The sequence below is a fragment of the Chrysemys picta genome, chromosome 5 (genome assembly GCF_011386835.1).
Source record: "Chrysemys picta bellii isolate R12L10 chromosome 5, ASM1138683v2, whole genome shotgun sequence".
Classification (NCBI taxonomy): Eukaryota; Metazoa; Chordata; order Testudines; family Emydidae; genus Chrysemys; species Chrysemys picta.
In genome coordinates this window covers 86,122,189-86,147,979 of record NC_088795.1, presented here as the reverse complement: position 1 = coordinate 86,147,979, position 25,791 = coordinate 86,122,189, and the positions used below count along the sequence as shown (strand labels likewise).

At 39.8% G+C, this 25,791-nt stretch overlaps 1 protein-coding gene across 33 annotated transcripts in view; it reads left to right on the top strand.

Moving 5' to 3' along the window:
* The window catches only part of PCM1 (pericentriolar material 1), an 82,747-nt gene that overhangs the window by 35,156 nt on the left and 21,800 nt on the right, over positions 1-25,791 (top strand). For all 33 annotated transcript variants that reach the window (XM_065597978.1, XM_042841954.2, XM_065597989.1 and 30 more), the window contains 11 exons: positions 2,366-2,520; positions 2,600-2,729; positions 4,531-4,662; positions 11,921-12,111; positions 13,221-13,424; positions 15,252-15,474; positions 15,621-15,766; positions 20,262-20,455; positions 21,483-21,663; positions 23,199-23,560; positions 24,314-24,481. In XM_065597978.1, the coding sequence (XP_065454050.1) occupies positions 2,366-2,520; positions 2,600-2,729; positions 4,531-4,662; positions 11,921-12,111; positions 13,221-13,424; positions 15,252-15,474; positions 15,621-15,766; positions 20,262-20,455; positions 21,483-21,663; positions 23,199-23,560; positions 24,314-24,481 (2,086 nt within the window). The remainder of the gene's footprint in view (positions 1-2,365; positions 2,521-2,599; positions 2,730-4,530; positions 4,663-11,920; positions 12,112-13,220; positions 13,425-15,251; positions 15,475-15,620; positions 15,767-20,261; positions 20,456-21,482; positions 21,664-23,198; positions 23,561-24,313; positions 24,482-25,791) is intronic.

Here is a 25,791-nt window from a genome sequence, read left to right as displayed (position 1 = left end):
GGCTCCAATGACTGTCGGAGTGGCCAATCTTTCTTGATGTAGTGGGAATCTCTTGCACGACTATCCCATTCGCAGAGAAAACAGCAGTACTTTGTGTATCCAGTCTGCAGACCAAGCAAGAGAGCAACAACCTTCAAATCACCACAAAGCTGCCACTGATGTTGGTCATAGTTTATGCACCTCAAAAGTTGTTTCATGTTGTCATAGGTTTCCTTCATATGGACTGCATGACCACCTGGAATTGATGGCAAAACATTGCCATTATGCAGTAAAACAGCTTTAAGACTCGTCTTCAATGAATCAATGAACAGTCTCCAGTCATCTGGATCGTGAACGATGTTGAGGGCTGCCATCACACCATTGATGTTGTTGCAGGCTACAAGATCACCTTCCATGAAGAAGAATGGGACAAGATCCTTCTGACGGTCACGGAAAATGGAAACCCTAACATCACCTGCCAGGAGATTCCACTGCTGTAGTCTGGAGCCCAACAGCTGTGCCTTACTCTTGGGTAGTTCCAAATCCCTGACAAGGTCATTCAGTTCACCTTGTGTTATGAGGTGTGGTTCAGAGGAGGAGGATGGGAGAAAATGTGGGTCCTGTGACATTGATGGTCCAGGACCAGAAGTTTCATCCTCTTCCTCGTCTGACTCAAGTGAGAGTGATTCTGGTGCATCAGGAACCGGCAGTCCTTCTCCGTGGGGTACTGGGCGTATAGCTGATGGAACGTTTGGATAATGCACAGTCCACTTTTTCTTTTTTGACACACCTTTCCCAACTGGAGGCACCATGCAGAAGTAACAATTGCTGGAATGATCTGTTGGCTCTCTCCAAATCATTGGCACTGCAAAAGGCATAGATTTCCTTTTCCTGTTCAACCACTGGCGAAGATTTGTTGCACAAGTGTTGCAGCATATGTGTGGAGCCCACCTCTTGTCCTGATCTCCAATTTTGCAGCCAAAATAAAGGTGATCGGCTTTCTTAACCATAGTGGTTATACTGCGCTTTTGTGATGCAAAAGTCACTTCTCCACAAACATAACTTCTGCTATCTGCACTGTTCACACAAGCACGAGGCATCTCTGCTCACTTTGGCTAAACAGAAAGGTGTCCCTTTGCAAAATCAAACACTGACAAATAAGAGAGCACGACACTGTATGGTTTCTAGAGCTGATATAGGGCAATTTGTTCAGCAGAGTGATGTAAGCTTTGTTATGATTGCATCATCCATGACTTCTAGAAATAACATGATGCAATTCATATCATGTATGATGCAATATCCGCTTCAGATTGCATCATTCATTGTTTTGCCTAAAAAGCAAGTACTGTCCAAACCCGGTCATAGATGTATTTTAGTCATTTCTGGTTTAAATTGAGATCCTTTCCCTTTATAACTCACTTATCCTCCGCTATTCCCAAGTCAAGGGTCGTATATACTGACCCAATAGCATATCTTGAAAACTAGAGCCAATCAACAATTTAAGCATCATTTTCGTTCTCAGTGACCCAGAATTAGTAAAGTTTGACTACATTTATTTCAGAAGCATTTTGGCTGTAGAGCAGTGTAATCCCTCTGTTTTAATTGGTTCTTGATTCAGAATGTTCATCTTGTACAGCAACAGGAATGGCTGCTTCAGCTTCATAGCCTTTTAGATTAAGCCAAAAATTCCTAAATTTACATGAGATGGGGGGAAAAAAATCAAAAGCCAAGAAAATGGGGCTTTTAAGCCCCATAAAGGGCACTTCATTTTAAAATGTTTTTAAATTTATCTCTTTCAGGCACAGTTTGGTTTCTGGTTAAGTTTATGGGAGTTTTGCCAGGATCTCAATAGGAGGACGATTAAATAGGCAATCGCCTATTCCAGGGGTTCTCAAATTTCATTGCACTGTGACCCCCTTCTGACAACAAAAATTATTACACGATCCCAGGAGGGGGACTGAAGCCTGAGCCGACTCAAGTTCTGCTGTGCTGGGGGTCAGCCCCAGGCAGGGGGTCTATAACCTGAGCCCCGCCGCCCAGGGCTAAAGCCCTGAGGCTCGGGCTTCGGCCCCGGGTGGTGCGGCTTGGGCTTCGGCCCTGGACCCCAGCAAGTCTAAGCCAGCCCTGGTGACCCCATTAAGATGGGGTCGTGACCACTGGCTATTCCTTCTCTACTCTTGTCCCTCAATAACTGTCATATTTTTGTTCATAGTATGCCAATAAATTACTCTCCATCTATAAACTGTTGCTCCAGCTATATAGACTATCTATACGCACATATGGCCGAAGCATGATTTGCTTCCAGATTTGTTGACAAAATATAGTTGATTAAAAATGTCAATGTACCAATTGAAAAATATTGCTGACTGCACTCCTGCTGTTACAGGATGATGAGACAGAGCCTGAAGCAACTACAGCTGATACAGCTAATGTGGGTGACTTCTTTTTGGCCGAAGTAGAGGAGGTAAAGCAGCAACCAAATAACATCAGAGCTAGCACCAACAAATTGCAGCAAGATGTGAGACTGAATGAAAAAGCAAGGTATATGTGATCTTTTAAGATAATTTAATTCCATCAAATCTCTTACTAAGTAATATGCAGCTAATATCTCTTACTACAGAGAAAAATTCTATGAAGCTAAACTTCAGCAGCAACAGCGGGAACTTAAACAACTTCAAGAAGAAAGAAGGAAACTGATTGAGATTCAAGAAAAAATCCAAGCATTACAGAAGGCTTGTCCTGACCTTCAAGTAGGTAGAGTATACTTCTTCACAGACTCCAAAGGTATGGTCTGCATTGCAGTAAAACATCCATGACTGGTCCATGTCAGTTGACTTAGGCTCTGGGGCTATTAAAATTGCAGTGTAAATGTTTGGATTTGGGCTGGAGCCTGGTTTCTGAGTCCCTCTCCCCTTCCCGGGTCCCAGAGCTCAGGCTCCAGTCTGAACCTGAATGTTTACACTGCAATTATATAGTCCCATAGCCTGAGCCCTGTGAGCCTAAGTCTGCTGACACGGATCAGCTGTGGGTGTTTTATTGTAGTGTAGACATACACCAAGAATATCAGGCAATGTCGCTCACAGCAGTAGTTTTTCTAGTAGAAAAATTGAAATTCAGAACTTCAAGTTGTTTATGCTCATCATGTTGAATTTTGTTCAATAAAACCACTGTAAGACTCATTCATAGATTATAGATAAGGTTAGAAGGGATCACCTAATCATCTAGTCTGACCTCCTTTATAACACTTGCCATAGAACCTTGCTCAATTATTTCTGTATTAGGCTTGTAGCTTCTATATGAGCTATAGCATATCTTTCTAGAAAGATATCAAGTCTTTATTTAGACTTCAAGGGATGGAGAAATCCTCACATTCCTATGTAATATGTTCCAATGGTTAATTACCCTTACTGTTAAATATTTGCACCTTATTTCTAGTCTGACATTTTGTCTAGCTTCAGCTTCCAACCATTGAATCTCGTTATGCCTTATTTCCGCTATATTAGTGACATCTACTATCAGAATCTCTTCCCTACATATGTACTGGTAGTGTAGACCATGATCATTTCATTTCCTACACTTCTCTTGGATAAACTCAATAGATTGAGTGTCTTAAGTCTCTCTCACTATATAAGGCATGTTTTTCAGACTTCAAATTGTTCTTGTAGCTCCTTTCTGAACTCTTTCAAATTTTTCAGTATTCATTTAGAAGTGGTGACACCAGAACTGGAGATAGTATTTTAGTAATGGTCTCAGTACTGCCATATACAGAGCTAGGTTCTGCCTCCCTGCTCCTATGTGATGGTCTCCTGCTTATAGATGCAAGGATCGCATTTGCCCTTTTAGCTACATAATCTCAGTGGAAATTTATGGCCATTAGCTTATTTACTATGAACTTTAAGTCCTTTTCAGAGCTCCTGCATTCCAGAGTAATGGCTCATCTTGTGACGGCAACTTTATATTTGGCTGCATTAAAACACATGTTCAGATGAGCCCACCTTACCAAACTTTGCAAAGTTTAATTTTTGTCTACTTCATTTTCACTACAATTTTTCCCTAAATCTGGAATTAATCCTTGATGTGAAGGTAACTGGTTCTTTTAAAATGAAAGTTAACAAAATGTTGACCTTTTTTCAAAAATATGTTTCATTCAGGCAATTGAAAATGCTACAGTTACTAAAAGAGCTAAAGGGACCAGCATTTTACCACATTACACAATGTTGGTTTGAGTTTTTAAAATTCATTTGTGATGACAGTTTCTGATTTAGTTGACATTACACATAGCATTGATCATAATGTAAGTTGGCTGCATGCTGGTTAAAGTATAGGAAATGTGGGTTCTGAGACTATTCTTAATAGCATATGTCAACTTTGAGCTGATATCTCAAGAAGTCTAAAATTGAGTTGTGTATGAGTAGTTGGTGGGAGGGGGAAATAGCCGTATCCAATAACGGTAAGAAATAAGTAGACATTGCAGAAAGCAATACTAACCTATGCTATTTTACTCTAGTAACATATATTTTATTTAATTTTAAAGTCTTCTTTTTCTTTCAGTTGTCAGCTAGTTTGGGGAATTGCCCAGCAAATAGACCAGTTTCACCTGCTACTTCAACACCAGCTGTTGAAAGTAGCGCAGCAGGCAAGCCAGTTCTTGAACCTGAAGAATCGGTAACAGTGGACAATGAGGTATTTGACATTTCTGACTTGCTTGTGAGTCAGTTAATCTTTTTTTTTTTTGGTTCTTTTTTTTTTTTAAATGTGTGTTTGTAGAAAGCAAACAATGAACCTTAATAGCAAGAAGTGTTTGCCACAAGAAATATTTAAGCAAATGTTGCAGAATTTGGCTGTAAAAAGGATTTGAATTTTGAAATTATAACCAGAGGGATTGAATGATCTCAGCAGAAACTGGATTCCAAGAACAACCCATCCAGTCAGGGAGTTCATGTAGAATATGAAGTGAGGCAAGACTCGTCATATTCCTGCCTCCTTCCTTCTAAACCATCGCAGAAAGACGCTTTCACACATGCTTGCATCTTAAAATTAGTTTCCCAGTGATTTGCCTCGTGTACGCAAATGCAGCTCCACTGTTCCATCCTGACCTCTTATAACTGGATAATTTCACCCTGTGTAAACACACAAACTCTGCTTATTTAACATTGGCAGATCATTAGTTTTATCAACTAACTGAAACTTTATGTATGTCTAAAATACTTTTAGAAATCCTTTAATTTCACTGAATCAAAGATTTTCCCCTAAACCATCAAAAGGTAATCTCTTACGTAAGGAGTATTCTTGCAAAATGTATAGTGTTTGCCTTCTAACAGTGTCTGATAAATCTTTTTTATAAAGACAAGATGAGATTGTCATGTTTTTGTTCTCAAATGGCTGAAATTTTTTTTACTGAGGACTTTGAAACAAAAAATGAGAACAGAACAAAGAGTAAAGAGAGAAATGACAGGCGTCTAAAAATTATCCTTTAGAACAAAATGCTTGTACCGCCTTAACTGTAGGTGTCACTGTGAGTTTCAACTATACATTTTCATTTACCAGTTTCGTTTTTCCATTTAATATTTTTCATAACACGATGGTATTGCTTTTGCTGTCCCAGCTATGGGTGACCATTTTGTATGCTCATGCTTTAAACTCATATTTTTAAAAATTATTTGGCTGGGTTTCCAAGATCTTTTGAAAAGTGGGATTTGGCTAAGTTAAACATAAGCATCTTACGAATATATATGTAGTTAAATTTGCCTTTTGATAAACAGTGTGGGTCTCTTTCTACTAAAAAATAAAAAAAGTACTGGTGTAACACTAAGAGCATGTAGTGATGATCATATTTCTAAAACTCCATAAGTAACTTTTGATTTTTAACTTCAAAATATAACCTTTTCTATAAGCAGATTAATATTTTCAAAGATGTTGAAAACTTTGCCTAGAAAGGTCTTCAGCTGTTTCGCAACAAAAGCAGAGTCTGCTTGCCTTTATGCTTTGTATAATATACCACCTTATCTGTCTTCCCTGACATCTTTATCACCTCATTCAAATCTATTCAAAACACTGCTCAAAATTATTCAGAAGTTACCTTTACTGGCTGCTGTAACCATGTTATCTTCCCCTTTGAATTTCTCCACTACCCTGTTTCACTGCATCAGATTCAAGCTTCTTCTTGATTTCAAGGTCCTTCGCAACTTTGCTCCTCCGTACATATCCATTACTTCATCCTACTATCTTCGAATAGATGCAGCCATGTATTCCACATAGGTGTACTTGTGCCCAGTGCACCAAAGCTGGAGAACTTTGCCTAGCAGTACCCAGGAGGACAGCATTTGTACCCTAATGGCCCTAGCCCCTCCTCTGGCTAGATAGAGACAGCTCCACCCTGATCCCCACTCAGTTCCTTTTCACTGCCTGTGGCTTAAGTCGAAGCTTTGTGTGGTATTTTCATCTCATATTTTTGGTCTCCTAATCCAGTGGAAAAACTCTCAGAAAACTAGTAGCATCTCAGGTTTAGTTAAGTGTTAGTATAGTGTTAGTTGAACTAGTTGGCTGCCCTGTGATACCCTCACCGAGGTTCAAGCATTCCCTGTCTTATGTGCGGGTGTGGGTGTGGTTGGGGGGGTGAGCCTCACATGAGGTGCTTGTTGTGGCTGAGGGATATGATAAGAAATGGTGTTCCATTTGTAAGTCATTCAAAAAGAGGACTGAGGTGGCGAGAGACTTTTGGGTGAAGCAGCATCTTCTGGAACAGGCCAAGAGGCTCACTTCAGCACTGAGACCCTCGTCTGCTCGGCAGTTGCCATCGGAACCAGCAAGTCGTGCTGCTTCACGTTTGGACTCAGTGTTTCCTCCAAGAGGAAGAGGAGTTGCTCTCACTCCTTCAGTGAGGTGAGGAAGATGTCCCATAAGACTAACTGTGGAATACTCCAAGGTTCTGGGAGACTTTCTCGTCTTCTAAGAGGAGTGTTGACCAGCACCGTATTCCTTCTGGCACATGCAATGGAGCAGGTCCATCTAACCTCTCCTTGGTACTATGCCGAGATCAGCAAGAGCCAATATCATCAACTCTGGTTCTGGCCATGGGGCATCCAGTGAGTGTGGTACCGATGATGTCTGCACCAGTGCTGACTGTCTCCATGTTGGAGGCATATCAGGTGACATCAGACCTGCTTTCCCTCTCAGTCCATGACTCTCCACTAGTTCAGGAGTTTGAAGGTGCTGTAGCTTCTGTGCTTCATCTTCCATTATGCCCTTGGCACATTCTGGCTGGGTCGTAGAGCTGCTGGGTTCATCAGCACCGCAGCTCAGGCTGCCCAGGTCCCAGACTGTGGAACTGAGGCCAGTGCTGTGCCTGGCACCAAAGGCCCCCACAATGCTGATGGCCCCTTTGGCCTTGTTCCTTGGCCTTGGTGCTGGCGCCTCTTCCGGTACCAGGTGGGAGAGTGTCTAGCTTGGTGCAGATTCCCCATTCTTTTTTGGCATTGATGCTGTTTCTATGTTTCTTCAGATGAGTCTGGTCATTTGTTTGTTCTGTTGTGCCTGGTTCCATTGTCACAGAGAATCTATGCGACTCCTCGAGATGCAGGTTCGGGTCGTCCTCCCCTTTGTCATTGCCTGATAGGCGCCAGAGACTGTCCTTGGATCACCATCAGTACTGAAGTTGGCATCATTTCTGCAGTTAAGAGGGGGCTCTTGGCCCAGTGCCTACTGATCACCAATGTCATATCCATTTCTCCAGTGGCCTCCTTCAAATCCTTGGGACTCTCATCGGTCTTTCAGGTCCCATTCTTCAACCTGCTGCAAAACTAGATCATTGATCCCGTGGGTGGCTTCCATTCCCGAACCAGCTACAGGCGAGACTGAGCCCATCCCTCTGGGCCTCCAGTCCCAACTGGGGTGTGTGTCAAGAAAGGACCTGTCATTGGTGCTTTCTTCTTCATCTCTGGACAGCTCTGCCATGCCAGGCTCTTGAAGGCATATCCGGACCACTTTAGGTGTATGGCTGCTACATTAGGCATCCAGGCTTAATTTATGCAGGAGAATAAGCATAAGCTGCTGGATATTCTCCAATCAGCTCCAGGGAGAATAGCCAACCTGATAAATGAGGCTGTCTTGGAGCCAGGAAAGAGACTCTGGAATACTCCCACTTCATAGCCTCTCATGACAAAGTATGCAGAGAAATGTTGGGTTTTGAAGGTTTCTGCTCCCACCCAGCCCCTAACTCTGTTGTGGTAACCACAGTAAATGACAGTGAAGATATAAATCTGTACTAAAGACAGAGTCTAGGAGGGGATGGACTTCATGGGGAGGAAGATTTATACCTCCTCTTCCTGGCAGATGTGCATTGCGAACCAGCAGGCATTGCTCTCTGAACATGACTGGCTTTTCCTCCCCTGGGATCCAGCAAGTGCCCATTTTGACTTGTATGTCCCAAGCAGCAGTCCTTCTTTGTTCTCTCAGGGAAAAGGCTGGCTCTTTTTTTTTTTTTTTTTTTTTTTTTTTAAGTGTTTGGGATTCAGTTACCCAGGGTTGTGCCATACAGTTCCTCCTCCATCCCTCTTCAGGGACCCCTCTCACAAGACATAACTCCTGGAGCAGGTTCAGTCTCTACTGGCTCTGGGGGCTGTGGTGAAGGTTTCACTGCAACATTGGGGACAGGGATTCTACTCCCTTGAGGGATGAGTCATGTCCTCTGAGACTTCAACAAATACGTCAGATACATGGGATTTCATCTGGTCACCTTAGCAACTATCCTCCCCGTGTTAAATTGCAACTGGTTTGCTGGACCTTCAGGATGCTTATTTCCATGTAGCAGTGCTCCCAAGCCACAGGGGATTTCTATTGTTTGTCATGGCGAACGAGCACTGTCAGTATACCATGCTTCCTTTTGGTCTGTCTTCCACTCCCGTCTGGCATATTAACAAGTGCATGATTGTAATGACAGCATACCTCAGGAAGAGAACTCGTATCTTCTTGTATCTGGATGATTAGTTACTGAGTAGCAAGTCCCGAGAAAAAGTCCTCTCTCATGTTCAGTTCATTCTACACTTACTTGATCATCTAAGTCTCATCCTTAACAGCGGGAAGTCAACACTGGTTCCAACTCAAAGAATCGAGTTCATTGGGGCCCTATTAGACTCTGAGTTCAAGAGTGTTACTACTGACTGACCGATTCCAGGCGATTTGCCACCTATCTCTGGAGCTGCAGGGAACTCAACCCTCAACAGTAGTCTGCGTATGCCTGAGGTTGCTAGGCCATGTGGCTGCATGCAAAAAAGTAATCCAATATGCCAGGTTGCACCTTCATCCTCTTCAAACGTGGCTAAAGTTGGTTTGTCATCTGAATCCTTGGATGGACCAGTCCAACTTCCTCTGCCGATCCTGGAGTCCTTATGGTGGTGAGTTGCTCAGGGCAATGTGTGCCAGGGCATTTCCTTTGCTAAGTCCCCACCGATGCCTCCTTAGTAGGTTGGGGAGTGCATCTGGGGTTGCTGAAAGGCCTGTGATCAGAATAGGAAACTTTTCTCTGCATATCAGTGTCCTGGAGCTTTGTACGATCTGCAGTGCCAATCAGGCCCTTCAAGATCACATCGGGGACTCGGCGATGCACATCCTTACTGACAATACCACTGTGAAGTATTACGTGAACAGAAAGGAGGGAGCATGCTCCAACCTGCTATGTCAGGAGGTCATCAAGCTCTTGCAGTTTTGCATTGGAGAAAACATTACCCTGTTACTGATCATTTACCTGGGTTCTAGAAGCACCTGGTGGATCACCTCAGCAGAAATTTCTCCCTGAATCATGAGTGGTTTCTGAAGCCCAGTGTTCAGCAATCCATCTTTATGGTTTGGGGCATCTCGACAATCATCTCTTTTGCTCTCAAGGGGGTCTCAGTCCAGGCTCCGTGACCAATTCTTTTCCCTGAGCTGGGAATCTGCACTCCTGTATGCTTTTCTTCCAATTTTCAAGCTGAAATTGGATCATGCCAACCTCATTCTCATTGCTCCACTGTGGCCAAGACAATGTTAGCTCTCCGACCTCCTCGTTAGCCTGGGGAATTCAACCGAAAATGGCTTGTATCCAGGACATCTGGGCGTACCTGCTTACACCTTCAGTCTTCTGGTCTTGCACTTAATTTGTTGAGAGTGCACCTGGTAGTGATTTCTGCGTTTCATTGACCTATCCATGGAAAATCAGTGTGTTTGAACTCCATGGAAGCGAGCTCCTTGAAAGGAGTCACTTGTCTCCATCCACTGGTTAAAGAACTAGTCCCCTTTGTGTGACCTTGATGCTGTCTTAGCAGCTCTTATGAGACCGCCATTCAAGCCCCTGGCAACTTCTTCTTTCTCCCTTCTGTGTCAGAAAACTGCTTCCCTTGTGACAAAAAACATCTGGAAGGAGTGTGTGAGAGTGCAGACTTTTGATGACAGAGCCTCCTTACATACAATTTTCCAAAGACAAAGTAACTTTGCAGCTGCATTCTAAGTTTTTATCTAAATTTGGTTTCTCCGTTTCTTTCAAACCAAGTTACATATCTACCAGGTTTCTTCCCTAAGCTGCATTCAACCCAATGAGCAGCATTTTCACATATTGTATGTCAAGCGATTGTTTAGCTTTTTATCTGGATAGGACTAAACCTTTCCATTCTTCATCTCATCTGTTTGTTTCATATGCGGACCAAATGAAGAAGCAAACGATCTCTCTTCACAAGTGATTTCCAGGTGGATAACTTTCTGTATCCTGACAGCATACAAAGTAGCTCAGACTGTGCCCCCTCAACGGGTGCAAGCTCTTTCCATGAGGACCCAGGCAACCTCGGTGGCATTTCTAAGCAACGTTCAGATATTGGAGAAAGAAGGTGGGTGAGGTAATATCTTTTATTAGACCAACTTCTGTTGGGGAGAAAGACGAGCCTACACAGAGTTTCTCTCTCACCCACAGAAATTGGTCCAATAATAGATATTACCTCACCCACTGTGTCTCTCTAATGTCCTGGGACTGACATATACCTATATTTGACATTTGCAGGGTTGCCACTTGGTCCTCTGTATATTGGTGATGCAGATGTGTATTCCACAACCCACCCTCCTTCCCTTCTGGATTGGTGTTTGTACTCTGGACATTTTGTGTGAAGGAACTGAGAGGAGTGGGGACCTGTCCTTGTATTACCAGGGGAGAGGCTAGGGCCACAGCTTCTTGCAGAAACATCTGTCCCTTCATTCATGCTTCCTATGCTCATGAAAAAACGAAGAGTCCTTGTGGCACCGTAGAGACTAACCAATTTATTTGGGCATAAGCTTTCATGGGCTAAAACCCACTTCATCGGATGCATAGAGTGGAAAATACAGAGGCAGGTATAAATACACAGCACATGAAAAGATAGGAGTTACCCCCCACTTGGTAAGGCAAGTGCTAACGAGCCAATTCAGTTAAGGTGGAAGTGTGCTATTCTCAACCTGCTTTCTGATCTGTAAGAAATCAGCTAGTTAATGATAGTTAGCTTGAGTGATAAATGGAGATTATACACTATCATTGCTCTTATAGAGTATTAATATAAACAATTTGATTGGATTCTTCTCTCCCCACTTTCTTATGTTAATTATCTTTTCAGATTTTAAGGTGTTCAGGACAAAGACTATTTTCTATGAGTTTTTGCAGCCCTTTGCACAATGTGGCCCCAGTCCTCATCACCTTTTAATATTACAGGAGAACCATTATTTTATTAGCCTCACTTTTATTGACATAACACAAATGCTGAAACTTAGATCATAGGTGTGTCAGGTTGTAATTTAGGATTTTTTCTTCATTTTGCTTGTTCTGCTATATAGTCACATCAAATTAATTTTGAAAATGTTTAGCTTTGCCTAATTTGTTAGTTTAATGGTTTTGAATATAGTTAAATTTGTAAAATGAAACAGAAGGATTAAACTATTTTATTTCAAATAGCTATGGTCTGAGATGCGTAGGCATGAGATTTTAAGGGAAGAGTTACGACAGAGAAGAAAGCAGCTTGAAGCTTTAATGGCTGAACATCAGAGGAGAAGAGATCTGGCAGAAACCACATCTACTGTTGCTGCATCTGTTAAAAGTGATGGATCAGAGACCCAATGTACTCCACAGCAAAGTAGGATGGAAAAGTAAGAGCATGACTCACACCCCTCCTGCTTTATATGGTCTTACCTTTGGAGTCTGGAATCATTTACTGTATATTAAACATTTGTTGTGAACAAAGTCACAGAGGTACTCAATTTAAAAATAAATTAGTAAGAGACTGTTTTTATTGTCAGGTTTCAGAGTAGCAGCCGTGTTAGTCTGTATCCGCAAAAAGAACAGGAGTACTTGTGGCACTTTAGAGACTAACAAATTTATTAGAGCATAAGCTTGAAGTGGGCTGTAGTCCACGAAAGCTTATGCTCTAATAAATTTGTTAGTCTCTAAGGTGCCACAAGTACTCCTGTTTTTATTGTGTTTACTTTGAACAAAATTCCACATCCAGTGTTTAGGAGAAAAAGTAGTAAATTATATTTTCTTAGTTTTAAAGGCATACTGGAAATTTATATCTAGTCACTTTCAAAACATTACCTAAAAGTTTTCTGAGGTACCCACTTGCCTATGAGCTTTTCCCATTTTGTTGGGGGGTTGATGATATATTTTTCAAAATGCTTTTTCTCTTTTTCCCCATTACTGGGGGAAAACCCATATAAACAAGGAAAAAGGGCTATATGAAAAATGCCGTCAAATGCTTAAAATACTAGGTTGGCCTTCAATAGCTCAACTGGCAGGACTCTTATCTTGTTTGGAAAGATATCCTTAAGTTGTTGGTTTGATTCCAGCTTGAAAGAATAGCTTCTTTTCAAGTGTTAAATCAACACTGGGTGTTTTTCTAAAAGATATGCTATAATTCAAACAAGAGTTAACTCAGGGAAGTCTTATGGTCTCTGTAATACATGTAGATGATCACAATGGTCCCTTCTGGCCATTTCAATTTGTTTGGATTCTTAGATAAGCCTCTCTAATGTTAGGTGTTAACAATGTAAGTTACAAAGTTCAAACACAATTAGTTCTTTTTAAATTAGTTGACAGTCTCTGCATTGGTAAGAGGTTTGCGAAGTTCATTTTGATGCAACTTGTAGATATAATTGGCATATAAAATTTGTAAATTTACTATTATTAGTATTCTGATTGTAGCTGTTATCCTTTGTTAATGGCAGATTGACTGTATCTTTTAATGTCTAATGTTCACTAGAACAGTGGCAACATGGGGAGGTTCTACCCAGTGTGCGCTAGATGAAGAGGATGGAGATGGAGATGGTTATCTTTCTGATGGACTTGTTCAGGCAGAAGAGGAGGAGGAAGAGGAAGAACAAGAGTCCAGTTCTAATGACAATTTCTCCATGTATCCCCATAACAATGATCAAAGTACATATTGTGTTAAAGAAAATAAAGATAGGTTAGTTGCTTTATTTAATATTGGTCTGATATTAGGGTAAGTTTTATAAAATGGTATTGCACTTTTTCTACAGACAGAGCTGATAAAATTCTACACAGCAATAGTGGAAGAAGACAGAGGTTTTCACTGAGCTGTCAAGTGCGGCATTTAACCAAATCTTTTTTTGTCAAGAGGTTATAACTAGGTTCTAAACTAGCTATATGCAGTGTGAGTAGTTCAAATTATTCCTTCCAACTTGCATAATCAACAGTGGATTTCATCTGCTATCAAGCTGATGTTCCTTAGTCTCTACTAGTCTTGACGAATCTAAATAATTTGATCTGGTCTGCAAATTTTGCCACCTCCATTGTTCAACACGTTTTTCATTAAACATCAGTTTTAGCATGGAACATTTGGGGGCACCTGACAGTTAACTTCTGCCATGTTGAAAATTAACCATTTATTTCTGATTAATTTTTTTTGATTGGTTGTCTCTTAGCCAGTTTCTAATCCATGGCAGTACCTTGTCTTGCTACATGACTAATTAGTTTCCTTCATAGTCTCTTGCTAAGGGACTTTTTCAAAGGCTTTTTGAACGTCAAAATAAATCATATCACCCAGCTTGCCTTCCTCTGTTTTGTTGACCTATTCAAAGAATTCTAATAGATTAGAGCAAGGGTTGGCAACCTTTGGCACATGGCCCATCTGAGTAATCTGAAGGCGGGCCACGAGACGTTTTGTTTACGTTAATCATTCGCAGGCATGGCCCCCTGCAGCTCCCAGTGGCCGCGGTTTACCTTTACCGGCCAATGGGAGCTGCGGGAAGTGGTGGCCAGCATGTCCCTGCGGCCCGCCGCTTCCTGCAGCTCCCATTGGCCGGAAACGGCGAACCACGCCACTGGGAGCTGCAAGTGCACCGTGCCTGCGAATGGTCAATGTAAACAAAATGTCTCGTGGCCCATCAGCGGATTACAATGACGGGCCGTGTGCTGAAGGTTGCTGACCCCTGGATTAGAGGAATGATTTCCCTTTACAGAAGCTGTGCCCTATCATAGCATGTTTGTGTAGATATTTTATGGTTCTGTTTTTAATTATAACTTCTACTAATTTTCCTGGTACTTAAGAAAGCTTTATAGGTCTATAATTCCCAAGATCATCTTTATCAACTTTTTTTAAAGATAGATATAACATTAGTTACTCTGTAGCCCCATGGGGTAGTAGCTGATCTTAGTGATGGAAACACTCCACTGGTTGGCCATTTGTTCAAACCCATTTGTGGAGGGTGGTATATTAATAGTTGTCATATACAGTTGCATCTTTAGTACAGACTGGGGCTTTATCCCATACTCTTGCTGAGCACACTTGTTCAGTTTTGCATGATTTTACAATGCCACCAATATGACCCCAGCAAATATTCTATTTGGCTCCCATGCTGTCCTACAATGAATAAGCTATAAAAGCATGTGAGTGTATATATAGAAATTAGAAGGATAAATTCTTTACTCACAAGGTAGGCTTGCCATATGAGATGTAAGAAAAGAAGAGCTGCAACAGAAGATACTGAATTCCTAGATGTCAATCTCAATCTCAAAACATCAGCCAGTTCTCCAACTCATACTGAATTTAAGTTAGTTTTTTTTGTTTTGTTTTGTGCCAATGGGTAAGTTTCTTGGGAATAAGAAACTGAAATTGCTCTTGCCAAAAAGTGTTGGTGGTATTAATTAATTGTTAATAATTTACCTAGAACGGAAACATTGACTGAAACTATGGACTCTTTGCAAATTTCAACTTTCTTCTCTTACAAAGTTAGTTTGACTTTCAAGAAATCTGACACTCCCTTTTCCCCAGATGGAAGAATCGCCGCCCTCTTTCAGCAGATGGGAATTACCGTCCATTGGCTAAGACAAGACAACAACAGAATATTAGCATGCGGCGGCAAGAAAACCTTAAGTGGATGTCTGAACTCTCTTATGTGGAGGAGAAGGAACAATGGCAAGAGCAGATTAACCAGTTAAAGAAACAGCTTGAATTTAGTGTCCGTATTTGTCAGACCTTGATGCAGGATCAGCAGGTAAATGTCAAAAGCACTTATTCTGGTATCTTATTACTCTATATGGCATATATTGTAGTGGTGGTGTTCTTTCCTCTAAATCTTTCAGGAATAATTCATCTCTGATTTCAAAAGTTTTGGTGACCAGCATTTCCTTCTTTCCACAGACCCTCTCTTGTCTACTACAGACTCTGCTTACGGGCCCTTATAGTGTGATGCCCAGTAATGTTGCATCTCCACAAGTGCACCTTATAATGCACCAGTTAAACCAATGCTATTCTCAGCTGACATGGCAACAGAATAATGTTCAAAGGTATGCTATTTATCCTGTATTTGTGAAAGACTTTTGCTAATACTTGTATTGAAATTATTCAGAAGTAACGAAAAGCTTAGTTCACTGATAAATATTTTAAATAAATCAAACTGATGCCTCGTCTGAATGTAAAAGTTAGGTTGACATAACTACGCACTCAGTAGTAGAAAAATTCACAACCCTGAGCGCCATAGCTATGCCAACCTAATCCTCCGTGTGTATGCAGCTACGTCGACAGATGAATGTGTCCGTTGAGCTAGCTACCGTCACTTTGGGAGGTGAAGTTCCTACAATGAATGAAAAAACCCTTCCATTTCTGTAGGAAGCATTTATATTGTACTTCTTTCCTTTGGTGTTATGAGCCTTTCCTGAACCAAAGTATTCAGTTGCTCCTGACCAAATATTTCTGCATTCAGCAGAGCTCCCTAAATCACTTCTGTAGCCACATCCTTCATTGCAATGTTTTTTAGTGTGTTGGCTGTTTCACTAGTGAATAATTTGAATCTTTGAAGTGTCATGGACATATAATCAACATGATCATATTGCTTTTGTGTTGGTGTGAATTCCTGGCAAGTAATTTGATCATCTAGTCCAAGACGTAATAATTTTCTGGTTTGGGTTGCACTTTGGGCATGTAGATTATAGGAGAGAGCCCATCTGCTGAGTCCTGAGGCCCTTCTTGTGATACCTGTAATTCCTCCTCCTCCTCTTTTAACAGTGGCAGTCACTCTTTGGAGTGGTCCGGATCTACCTGACTGAATCTGTGGTTGGAAACTTTCATAACCCAGTTGTCTCTATGGAGCTTTTCAAGTACCTCCAGAGGGAGCTGGTTCATTTCTGCTAAGTACACGAATCCCCATTGAGCATAATTTGTGTGGTTGTATTAGTGAAAAAAATAGAAGCCTTCTTTTGAAGGCACATATAGATGGAGGTCCCAAATTTCATTCTGATGAAGAGTAGAAGGATACACACCATATCCATGTACGTAAAATTGTGATGTTGTCTGTACAGTTCAGTGCAAATGCCACCTGGTCACGGAAACTTGCTGATGACTGAATGGGCACTAAGTTGTTGTAATCTTCCGCAGCATCAAATTTTTCCAAATCCAGGAACTTTTCTTTGAGTTTCTTGTCATGTGGCTGTAGATAGCTCAGAAGTTGTCATAATAGCAGTTCCCCACATTGCCTATAGTGAGCTTATAACCATGAGTGGCTTTTTGCATAATTTTTACCAGTTCTGTTGTTTGTCTACCTAATATTTCACTTTCTGTCCACACTCTTAACAATTCAGAATCCTGTGTATGCTGCCCCAGCAATCTTAGGAAGTTCATTGATAGGTGTAGACCTCCTAAGCATAGTATCAGGATATCTTTATATTCTTGTACAGTCCATTTTAGCTCCATCAGCACAAGGAAGAGTGCTTGATCAACAAACATCAACATGTTTCTGTTGATGATCTGTGACTTGTGCAAGTCTTTTCATGACAAGATTCAATGTATCAGCTTCATGAGCTGGTTGACTGAAAGATAGGCATCTAGCTGTATGTAGTTTAATGGAGAATTGCTGTTACTGTGCTTTTCATTAAAATGTATCCAGTCTGATTTTGGATTTTCAAATTGATGTTTGAGGGGAAATAATATATCTTGTGCTTGTGCTTTCAAAGCTGACTGGCAATCTTTTATGTATTCACTAAATCATTCTGCTAGGACATCTTCATTGGATTTTGGTTCTGCTGTGATATTAGCAGGAAAAATGGTGTATTGCATCTGGAACATTTAAAGTAGCATGATTTATTGGCTTGGTGTCCTGCAGTATCAGATCTGATGCGGGTTGCCTCTGCCAGGCTGCATACTGTGTGGTATGTAATGTGTTTTGCCCATCAAGTGTGTGCTTATTTTATCAATGTTATCTGCAGTGATATGGGTAAATCTTCTTTTAACCAAGTTTTTGATGGGATCACTGTTTCATCCTCATTCATTGACATTAGAGTGCTCTTGGCCAGTGCTGTGTCAACTCAAAGTACATCCTTGCAGCTAATGCAATGCCCAGTGTTGTGAAACATCTGGACAAGATTTTTTGTTCTTGTTGCCTGATGAAGTATACTTCCAAGGCTAACATGTTTGGGTGTCCACTTCTTACCTCCACTTACACTGTAGATGAAATGTGCAATATTTAATGGCCTGGACTGTTCATGTGATTCCTGTTTCTCATCTTCACATTCTTCTGCAATGTTCTCTTCTGTGTCCTCCCTCCTTATCATCACCACCACCACCACCTTCTTCAGCTTCCCCTAACTCAAGAGTAGACTGGCCAGCCAAGTTGAGTTGCAAAAACATTTATATGCTGTTTGGGACACAGGCTAGTGCCTCTTCCTCACTGGTGTTTAACCCATCGCATCCAGGATGAGCAAGTATATCTAAGCGTAATTTCAGTGCTACATGTACCATTGAGAGAGATTCATTTTCCAGCTCAGTCTTGAAAAATGGAATGGTTGATACATTTTCTTCTGCTTTACTGAGGGATGTGACAAAATTTGACAAGCACAAATAGTGTTTGTCTCTTAGAAGCGGATTGATCACCTAAGACAATGAATTTGTAAATACCATCAATAGTAGAATTTTTTTCTGTGAAGGTTGCTATACAACATATAAATGAATGTCGGACCTCTTCAACAACTTCATTTGAGAGAAAACAGTAAAAAGTCCATGCCTGTGAAAGTTCCAGAACACATCGTTTTGGGGCACAATGTTTTAACTCCATTACTAAGCGAGACCATTGTCAAGTCAGGACCACTCTGAGTCATGCTTAGTTTTTGTTACTTTTCTCGAGAAATGCTTATAGCAGTTAAGGTGATATTTCCCTTCTGAGGCTATAAGGTCACTTAACACCATTTACACGTACATTGAACTAGTGTTCATACTCTTCTGCCTTAACTATATGTTTGTTTATTTTGAATGTTATGGAACTTCAATCCTGGCAGAAAATGCAAAGACTCCAGTTCACTCTGGGGGGACCTTGCTCTGAAACACTGTTGAGGTTTTGGTGATTGGGTTTGCAGTTCACCCTTTACTGGTAGCTTCAATGGATTTATGAAGTCTGCTAATTTTAGAATCATAGAATCGAATCATAGAATATCAGGGTTGGAAGGGACCTCAGGAGGTCATCTAGTCCAACCCCCTGCTCAAAGCAGGACCAATCCCCAGACAGATTTTTTCCCCAGATCCCTAAGTGGCCCCCTCAAGGATTGAACTCACAACCCTGGGTTTAGCAGGCCAATGCTCAAACCACTGAGCTATCTTCCCCCCCCCTTAATCTGTGCATGTTGCATAACAGTTTATATGCCAAAGTAATGATTACCTGCGTTCAGATTGAAGAGTTGTTTAGAATTTTATCAATTGCATCCCTATTCTGGAAATCTGAGTTTCTGTCTTGCATTGGTTGCCTCCTGTATTGTAGCCAATCTGTTAGCTAGAAGCAAAATTTCCTTTTTCACTTGTTGGCAAATAATGTATTTTTCCTAAGATACTGTTGAGAAATGTGTCAGGTTCAGGACTGCCTCCATGTTTTCTCTAAGGAATACATGACCATAATAATGCAATTAATTGTCACATGAACGTTGAACAAATAACAAATAAATATTTACCAGTATATCACTTATGCCATGGCATTGTTATCCAAATCAGTACTAAGAACTCTCACACTGTAAGCAAAAGTCAGCATTAGTTAGGTTACTGGTTAGGGGCTTGATAATTAGCTAACAATAATTTTATATTTTTGAAAGAGAATTTACGGAAATAATTTATCATACTGTGTTGTGCATGATACTTTGTGTAATGGATAGCAATGCATTTAATTCCTTAACATATCAAAAATACCTGAAAAGTAGTTAGTTTACTTAATCTTAAATGTCCTTACTGCAGAACCAACAAAATTGAAGTGCATATCATCATGTGACTAGAGGAAGCAGAGAGTATAATCTTCTACAGAGATCACTCCCTGTATTTTCTGATAGTATGGTATTCCAAATTAGGAACATATTCAATATTTAGTATCTCTCCTTTACTTTATTTTAAGTTTCAAATGGTAGCCATTTTCTCTCTTGTATTTTACTTACCTTCAAGTTCAAAACTCGGCTTAGTAACAATTTTCAAATTCAGTACATTGAAATTATGAAAGAAAACAGGTTTAGCAAATTTTCCCTGAAAATGCTTTGTTTCATTAATATCAGCTTATGTGGGAATTTGGCCTACTCTATACCCATGGTTGTCTGTTAATAGGTAGATGCAAATCTATATGATTTCCATGTTGCTTTAGTTGTTAGGCTTCCTGTATATGGACTGTGTAATTCATTCAAAATTGCTGTATTGTGGGGGGAAAAGCCAGTTTGTTATGGTCTTTTTGAAATTACATGTATTTGAAATAAATGAAACTTTGTACTATGTATCATTTTTGTAACATACCTTTCTCTTCAGAAGAAACTTTTCTGTATTTCATAGGTTGAAGCAGATGTTAAATGATCTTATGTACCAACAAGAACAGCAGCAGCAGCAGAATCCACAAAGAAAGGAAAGAGGCAGCAGTGCGCCACCACCTCCATCTCCTACAGTATTTTGTCCTTTCAGTTTTCCTCCTCAACCTATGAATCTATTTAACATACCTGGATTTACTAATTTTTCTTCTTTTGCACCAGGTAGGTATTTCTGGAAATGTAAAGAGAAAGAAATGACTAAATGCAAAGTTTTGGTGTACAAGTTATATAAATCTTTTGCTTTGTTAGACTTTGGTAAATGGGTTCTCATGGTTAAAATAGTATTTTTACTGTTTTCCCTCTACAAACCAATTAACCTCAGCTGCTGGAGGCCTGCTTTACCTTCTTTTCTCCATATGTTTCTCAGATCATATTGCCTAATGAAATGGTCCGAACAACTTGTAAGTGAGCCCAGGCTATCCAAACAGATGGGCATCAACATCTGATGCCAAGAGATGGCGTACATATTTTGATCTCCATGTGGAGGGCATGGCTTCTAGCTGGCATTGGGGGGAAAAAAGTGAATTTAGTGCTGGTGAAACATGCCAGATTACAGCAGTGATGTTTGAAATCCTCCTATGTATAGGTCAGGTATAGGATGCGGAATGTTAAAAGAAGTTTCTACACAAGCTCCAGCCATTGTGCAGTAACACTCTTCTGAAGAAGGGCTGCCTTTGTGGGGAGAGTGAACATGTTCATTACTTGACTGCTCTAATGAGACTGCCAATGCTTGTTTTGGATTGAGACTGCCACCAAACAGACATTATATGTTACTAAGCAGTTACACCAGTACAAACCCTTAGTGTAGACAGGCAAAGTTGCTACTTGCACTGGCAGAACTTATCCCTGCTTGAAATCTGGGTAAAAAGCTACACTGTGCAAATGGCAGATTTCCCTGGGTAAACTATGGGTTGCACTTGTGCATCTACAGTGATTGCTGCTCAGAGATGGTTGAAATTGGGACAAATTAAGACAAGGCCTCAGTATCACAACAGTTTAAAATCAACTACTGTGGTTTTTCTTGTTTGTTTGTTTTTTTCGTTTTTTTTGGTATGTGAAAACCATAGGGGAAGGAACATTTTAAAAATATTTACTAGAACATTGCATGAATGATAAAACTAACGTGTGGTGTCACATTTTTCCCCCCCATGTGGTATGTCTTCTGATTAGCTTTAATTTACCCTCACAGGTATGAACTTCAACCCTATGTTTCCCTCTGGTTTTGGAGATTTCGCGCACAATGTTACCCCACACAACAGTGAGCAGCCGCAGCAGCAACCCCTAGATCATAACACTTCTGGAAAAACTGAATACATGGCATTTCCAAAGCCCTTTGAAAGCAGTTCCTCTATTGGAGCAGAGAAACAAAGGTATTTTAACTATTTATGGTGGAATTCTCCTTAAATCATTCTTTACTTGTAATTTGGTTTTGGGACCCATCAGTGTATTGGAGCTTCTACTTGGAAGGTAAAGAATTGAATTAAAGGGTGAACAATCCTCATTGTAATTTGCTCTTCTCTACCTATGTTATGACTATCTTCTGTTGACAGAAAAGTGTGTTCTTAATTTACAATTTTTGGTGTGTGTGAAAGATACCCTGGGTATAGTTAGGCACAGTGTTTGCTGAATGCTATTACAGGTTTTATATTTTGAAAAAATATACCCAAGTTTTATAAATATTGAAAGATATGTATTTTAATGAGTAGATGAGATATGTTCTGTTGCCATACAGTCACATAATGTTGTGCTAGAGGACATCCTGCAGAGGGGGATATATTATTCCCATTAATCACTGCTTCTTGGAGCATCTAGTCCTGAAACTCACAAGAGGAGAGGCAATTCTTAATTTAGTCCTAAGTGGCGCACAGGAGCTGGTCCATGAGCTGAACCACTTGGCAGTAGCAACCATAATGTAATTAAACTTAGCAACCTTGTAGGGGGAAAATACCAAAGAAACCCATCACAGTAACATTTAACTTCATAAAGAGGAACTAAACAAAAATGAGGAAAGTAGTTAAATGGCAATTAAAAGGAACAATCCCAAGAGTGAAATGTCTGCAAGCTGAATGGAAACTTTTTAAAAACAATGGAGGCTCAAACTACATCTATATCCCAAATTAAAAAAAAAAAAAAAAAAAAAGGAGGAGGTAACGGGACCATGGCTAAACAACAGAACATAAAAGGCCATTAGAGACAAAAAGACTTCTTTTAAAAATTGGAAGTCAAATCCTACTGAGGAAAATAGAAAGGAACATGAATCTGAGCTGCACTTAATACTTTAAATTGTCAGGGGATGTTGTGAAAGCCAAAAGTATAAATGGGTTCAGAAAAGAATTGGATAAATTCATGGAGGATACATCTATCAATAGCTATTAGCCAAGATGGGCAGGGACGCAATCCCATGCTTTGGGTGGCCCTAAACCTTGGACTGCTAGAAACTAGGACTGGACAGTGGGATAGATCACTAGATAAATTGTCCAATTCTGTTTATGCCCTCTGAAGCATGTGGCACCGGCAACTGCCAGAAAACAGGATACTGAGCTAGATGGACAATCTGTCTGCCAGTACGGCCATCTTTATGTTCTTCAGAACAATATGTTGTTGCACTGATTTTTTTTTTTAAAAAGACACCATATGATTATACAACCATAAATCTGAAATATATATCTCTGCATGATAGTCAGTGGGTAATGTGAATTTCTTCTAATGCCTGTAACTCTCTTCCATTTTTTTAAATGTTGCTAATTCTGCAGCAGCACCTTACAGTTGTTGGCTATTGGGTAACTGTATAGGTATTCCTCAAATCATGGATGAACCTATAATTTATTTGTCTGATAGCATTCACAGTTTCTTCCCCAACGAGCTTTGTTGTAATATGTATTTTATAACTTTTCTTTCTCATAAGGAGTCAGAGACAACCTGAAGAGGAAATGGAAAACAGAGCAGTTTGGCTAGATGACAGCCAGGAAAGAAGAAAAGAAAAACAGTCATTCCTGAAGGCAGGGTTTGCGGTTTCAGTACAAAATACGGCATCTGGTAATCATAAAAGTCAGTCTGATACCAGCCGGAGGAGAAGAGAATTTGATGAGGAATCTTTGGAGAGTTTTAGTAGTATGCCTGATCCAGTGGATCCAACTACTGTGACTAAAACATTTAAATCTAGAAAAGCATCAGCCCAGGCCAGCTTGGCATCTAAAGATAAAACACCTAAATCGAAGAATAAGAGGAGGAGTTCTACTCAGTTAAAAAGCAGAGTTAAAAATAGTGGTAAGTTTTCAGTTAACCTTAAGGGCACTGAGACAAACTCCATTTTAATCATGTAACTTAAATGCTGCTTCGTCTGTACTCTGGAGTGTAGATAGTATCATAATTAACATTATAGTTTTGGGAATGGAAGTTAATTCCACACAGGATGTGGAGATGGTAAGTGACGGAGCAAAAGTTTTATTTTTGTCATCTTAAACGTGTCAGAAATGCTAATGGCTTGAACATGGTGCTTTTAGTGGGAAAGGTATGAAACCCAACAAGATGGGAGTGAGTTCTGCAGTGTTTAATATTGATAAAATTGTTTTTTAAGAGAAAACCAAATTTAAATTGCAGTTTGTTTAAACAGTGTAACGTAGTACAAAATTGTTTGCTAATGTACATACGCTCATGTAAAATACGTTGGTGTTGACCTGGGTGCTTGCAATCTGCCAACATGCTTCTGCATCAGACTTAATTATTAGCCAACAAACTTTCTGTGGTGAATTGCATCTTGCACACTATTCGTTGTTAATACTTCACCACTGCTCTCTGCTCTATAACAATCTCTAATTCATGTTTGACACCGTCAATGCTAATTACATAGACATCTCAACCTCCCATTATTATAAAAATAATTTAAGTTCTGCATAGTTTAAAGTAACAAAAGAGTGGTTAACAAGTCTTTGGATTGCATTTTTGAGCTATCATTAAAACTGACTAGAAACAGGTGATTTAAAGATTTTTATTAAAGAGACACTTTTTTTTTCATTTAAGGTTATGAAAGTGCCAGCATTTCTAGTACATGTGAACCTTGCAAGAGTAATAGGAGCAGGCGCTCTGTGCACAATGAAGAGGCTGTTCAAGCAAAAGTGTTCAGCAAAAAGAATCAAGAACAATTGGAAAAAATAATTAAATATAGTAGATCTACAGAAATGTCCTCAGGTATTCTTTTAATTAATCTGAACAATATTAAAAACTTCTTCTGTAAAAATGTATTGATCCTGTAACTCCTTATTAACTGTTAAGGGTATTTTACCAGTCTTCCTGTGAGCTATTAAAGGGTTTTTCAGGTAAGGGACAGTCATTTCATGACTTCATTAATTAACTGCTGTCACTATTAAAGTCCTTGCTAAATGTATATATAGGATACACATGTAATATTTTAGTCCTTACATCATATTTTTAATCTTCAAAACTGCTCTACAAATATTGTGATAAAGCAGAAAGTGTTTTGAAGTAGACTAAATATTACATTTAACATAATTTTGAAACTCAACTGTAATCTTACTATAAACACTCTGGGGAAAAATACAAGTACACATTAATGTTATTTTATGGGAGGTGCTGGTTGTGCTAAATAAACAGTCATGGTAAAAAACACCAGTTAGAATTTCAGATGATGAATTCCACCTGCACTTAATATTTTAAATTACATACTGTACTGCATGTTCTTTGTCTTTCCATTCATGTTCAAATTTAAAGGGACTCTTTCAGGATTAAAAAAAGTAAATCTTTACTTAACAGTCATATCTTTAAAAATCTGCATTTACATGTCACTGTTTACACGGCTTGCTTTTTTCAGTTCCTGCAACCTGTATCGTGAACATACTGTACATAGTATCACTTTTAGATTCTTACATGTTGGCTCAATGCTGCAGTGTTTGGGTGGAAACACTGCTTCCCAAAAGATGTCTAATGCCAAAATTAGTTAAAATAGTATATTTTACTTAATTCCATAGAGCATATTGGTTACTAGGTTTTGTAGAGGAGAAAAAGAAATTCATCAAAACAAACACCTTAAGCTGTCCCTGTAAGGGTCCCCCTTTCCCCCCATTTCCTTTCTGACCTTTATGAAACTTAAGAATTGTGATTTTGATCTATTGCTTCTTTACTACAATTAATCAGACTTTGTCCTTCTCTTCCATGTAGTTTATCCCTGGTCTCAATATCCAAAGGTTTATGGGCAAATTACGCACTTGAAATTGCATGTGTGGTTCCAGTCGGATCTTTGCATATATGATAGGGCAGTATATGGGCTTTAGTGTTTATCACATTTGTAAACTGATTCTTGGTTTTAGGTTAAATATTTTGAATATCTTTGGTGTTTGTCATTTAATGTTGACCAGATTAGATTGTATTTCTTTTTCTAGTTAGGATAATTAGTTTTAGTTGCTTAAAACAAAACACACAACTTCCTAAACAAACAAACCCGCTCCTCCTGTCTCCCCTCCATTAGTTCTGCAGATTCAGTT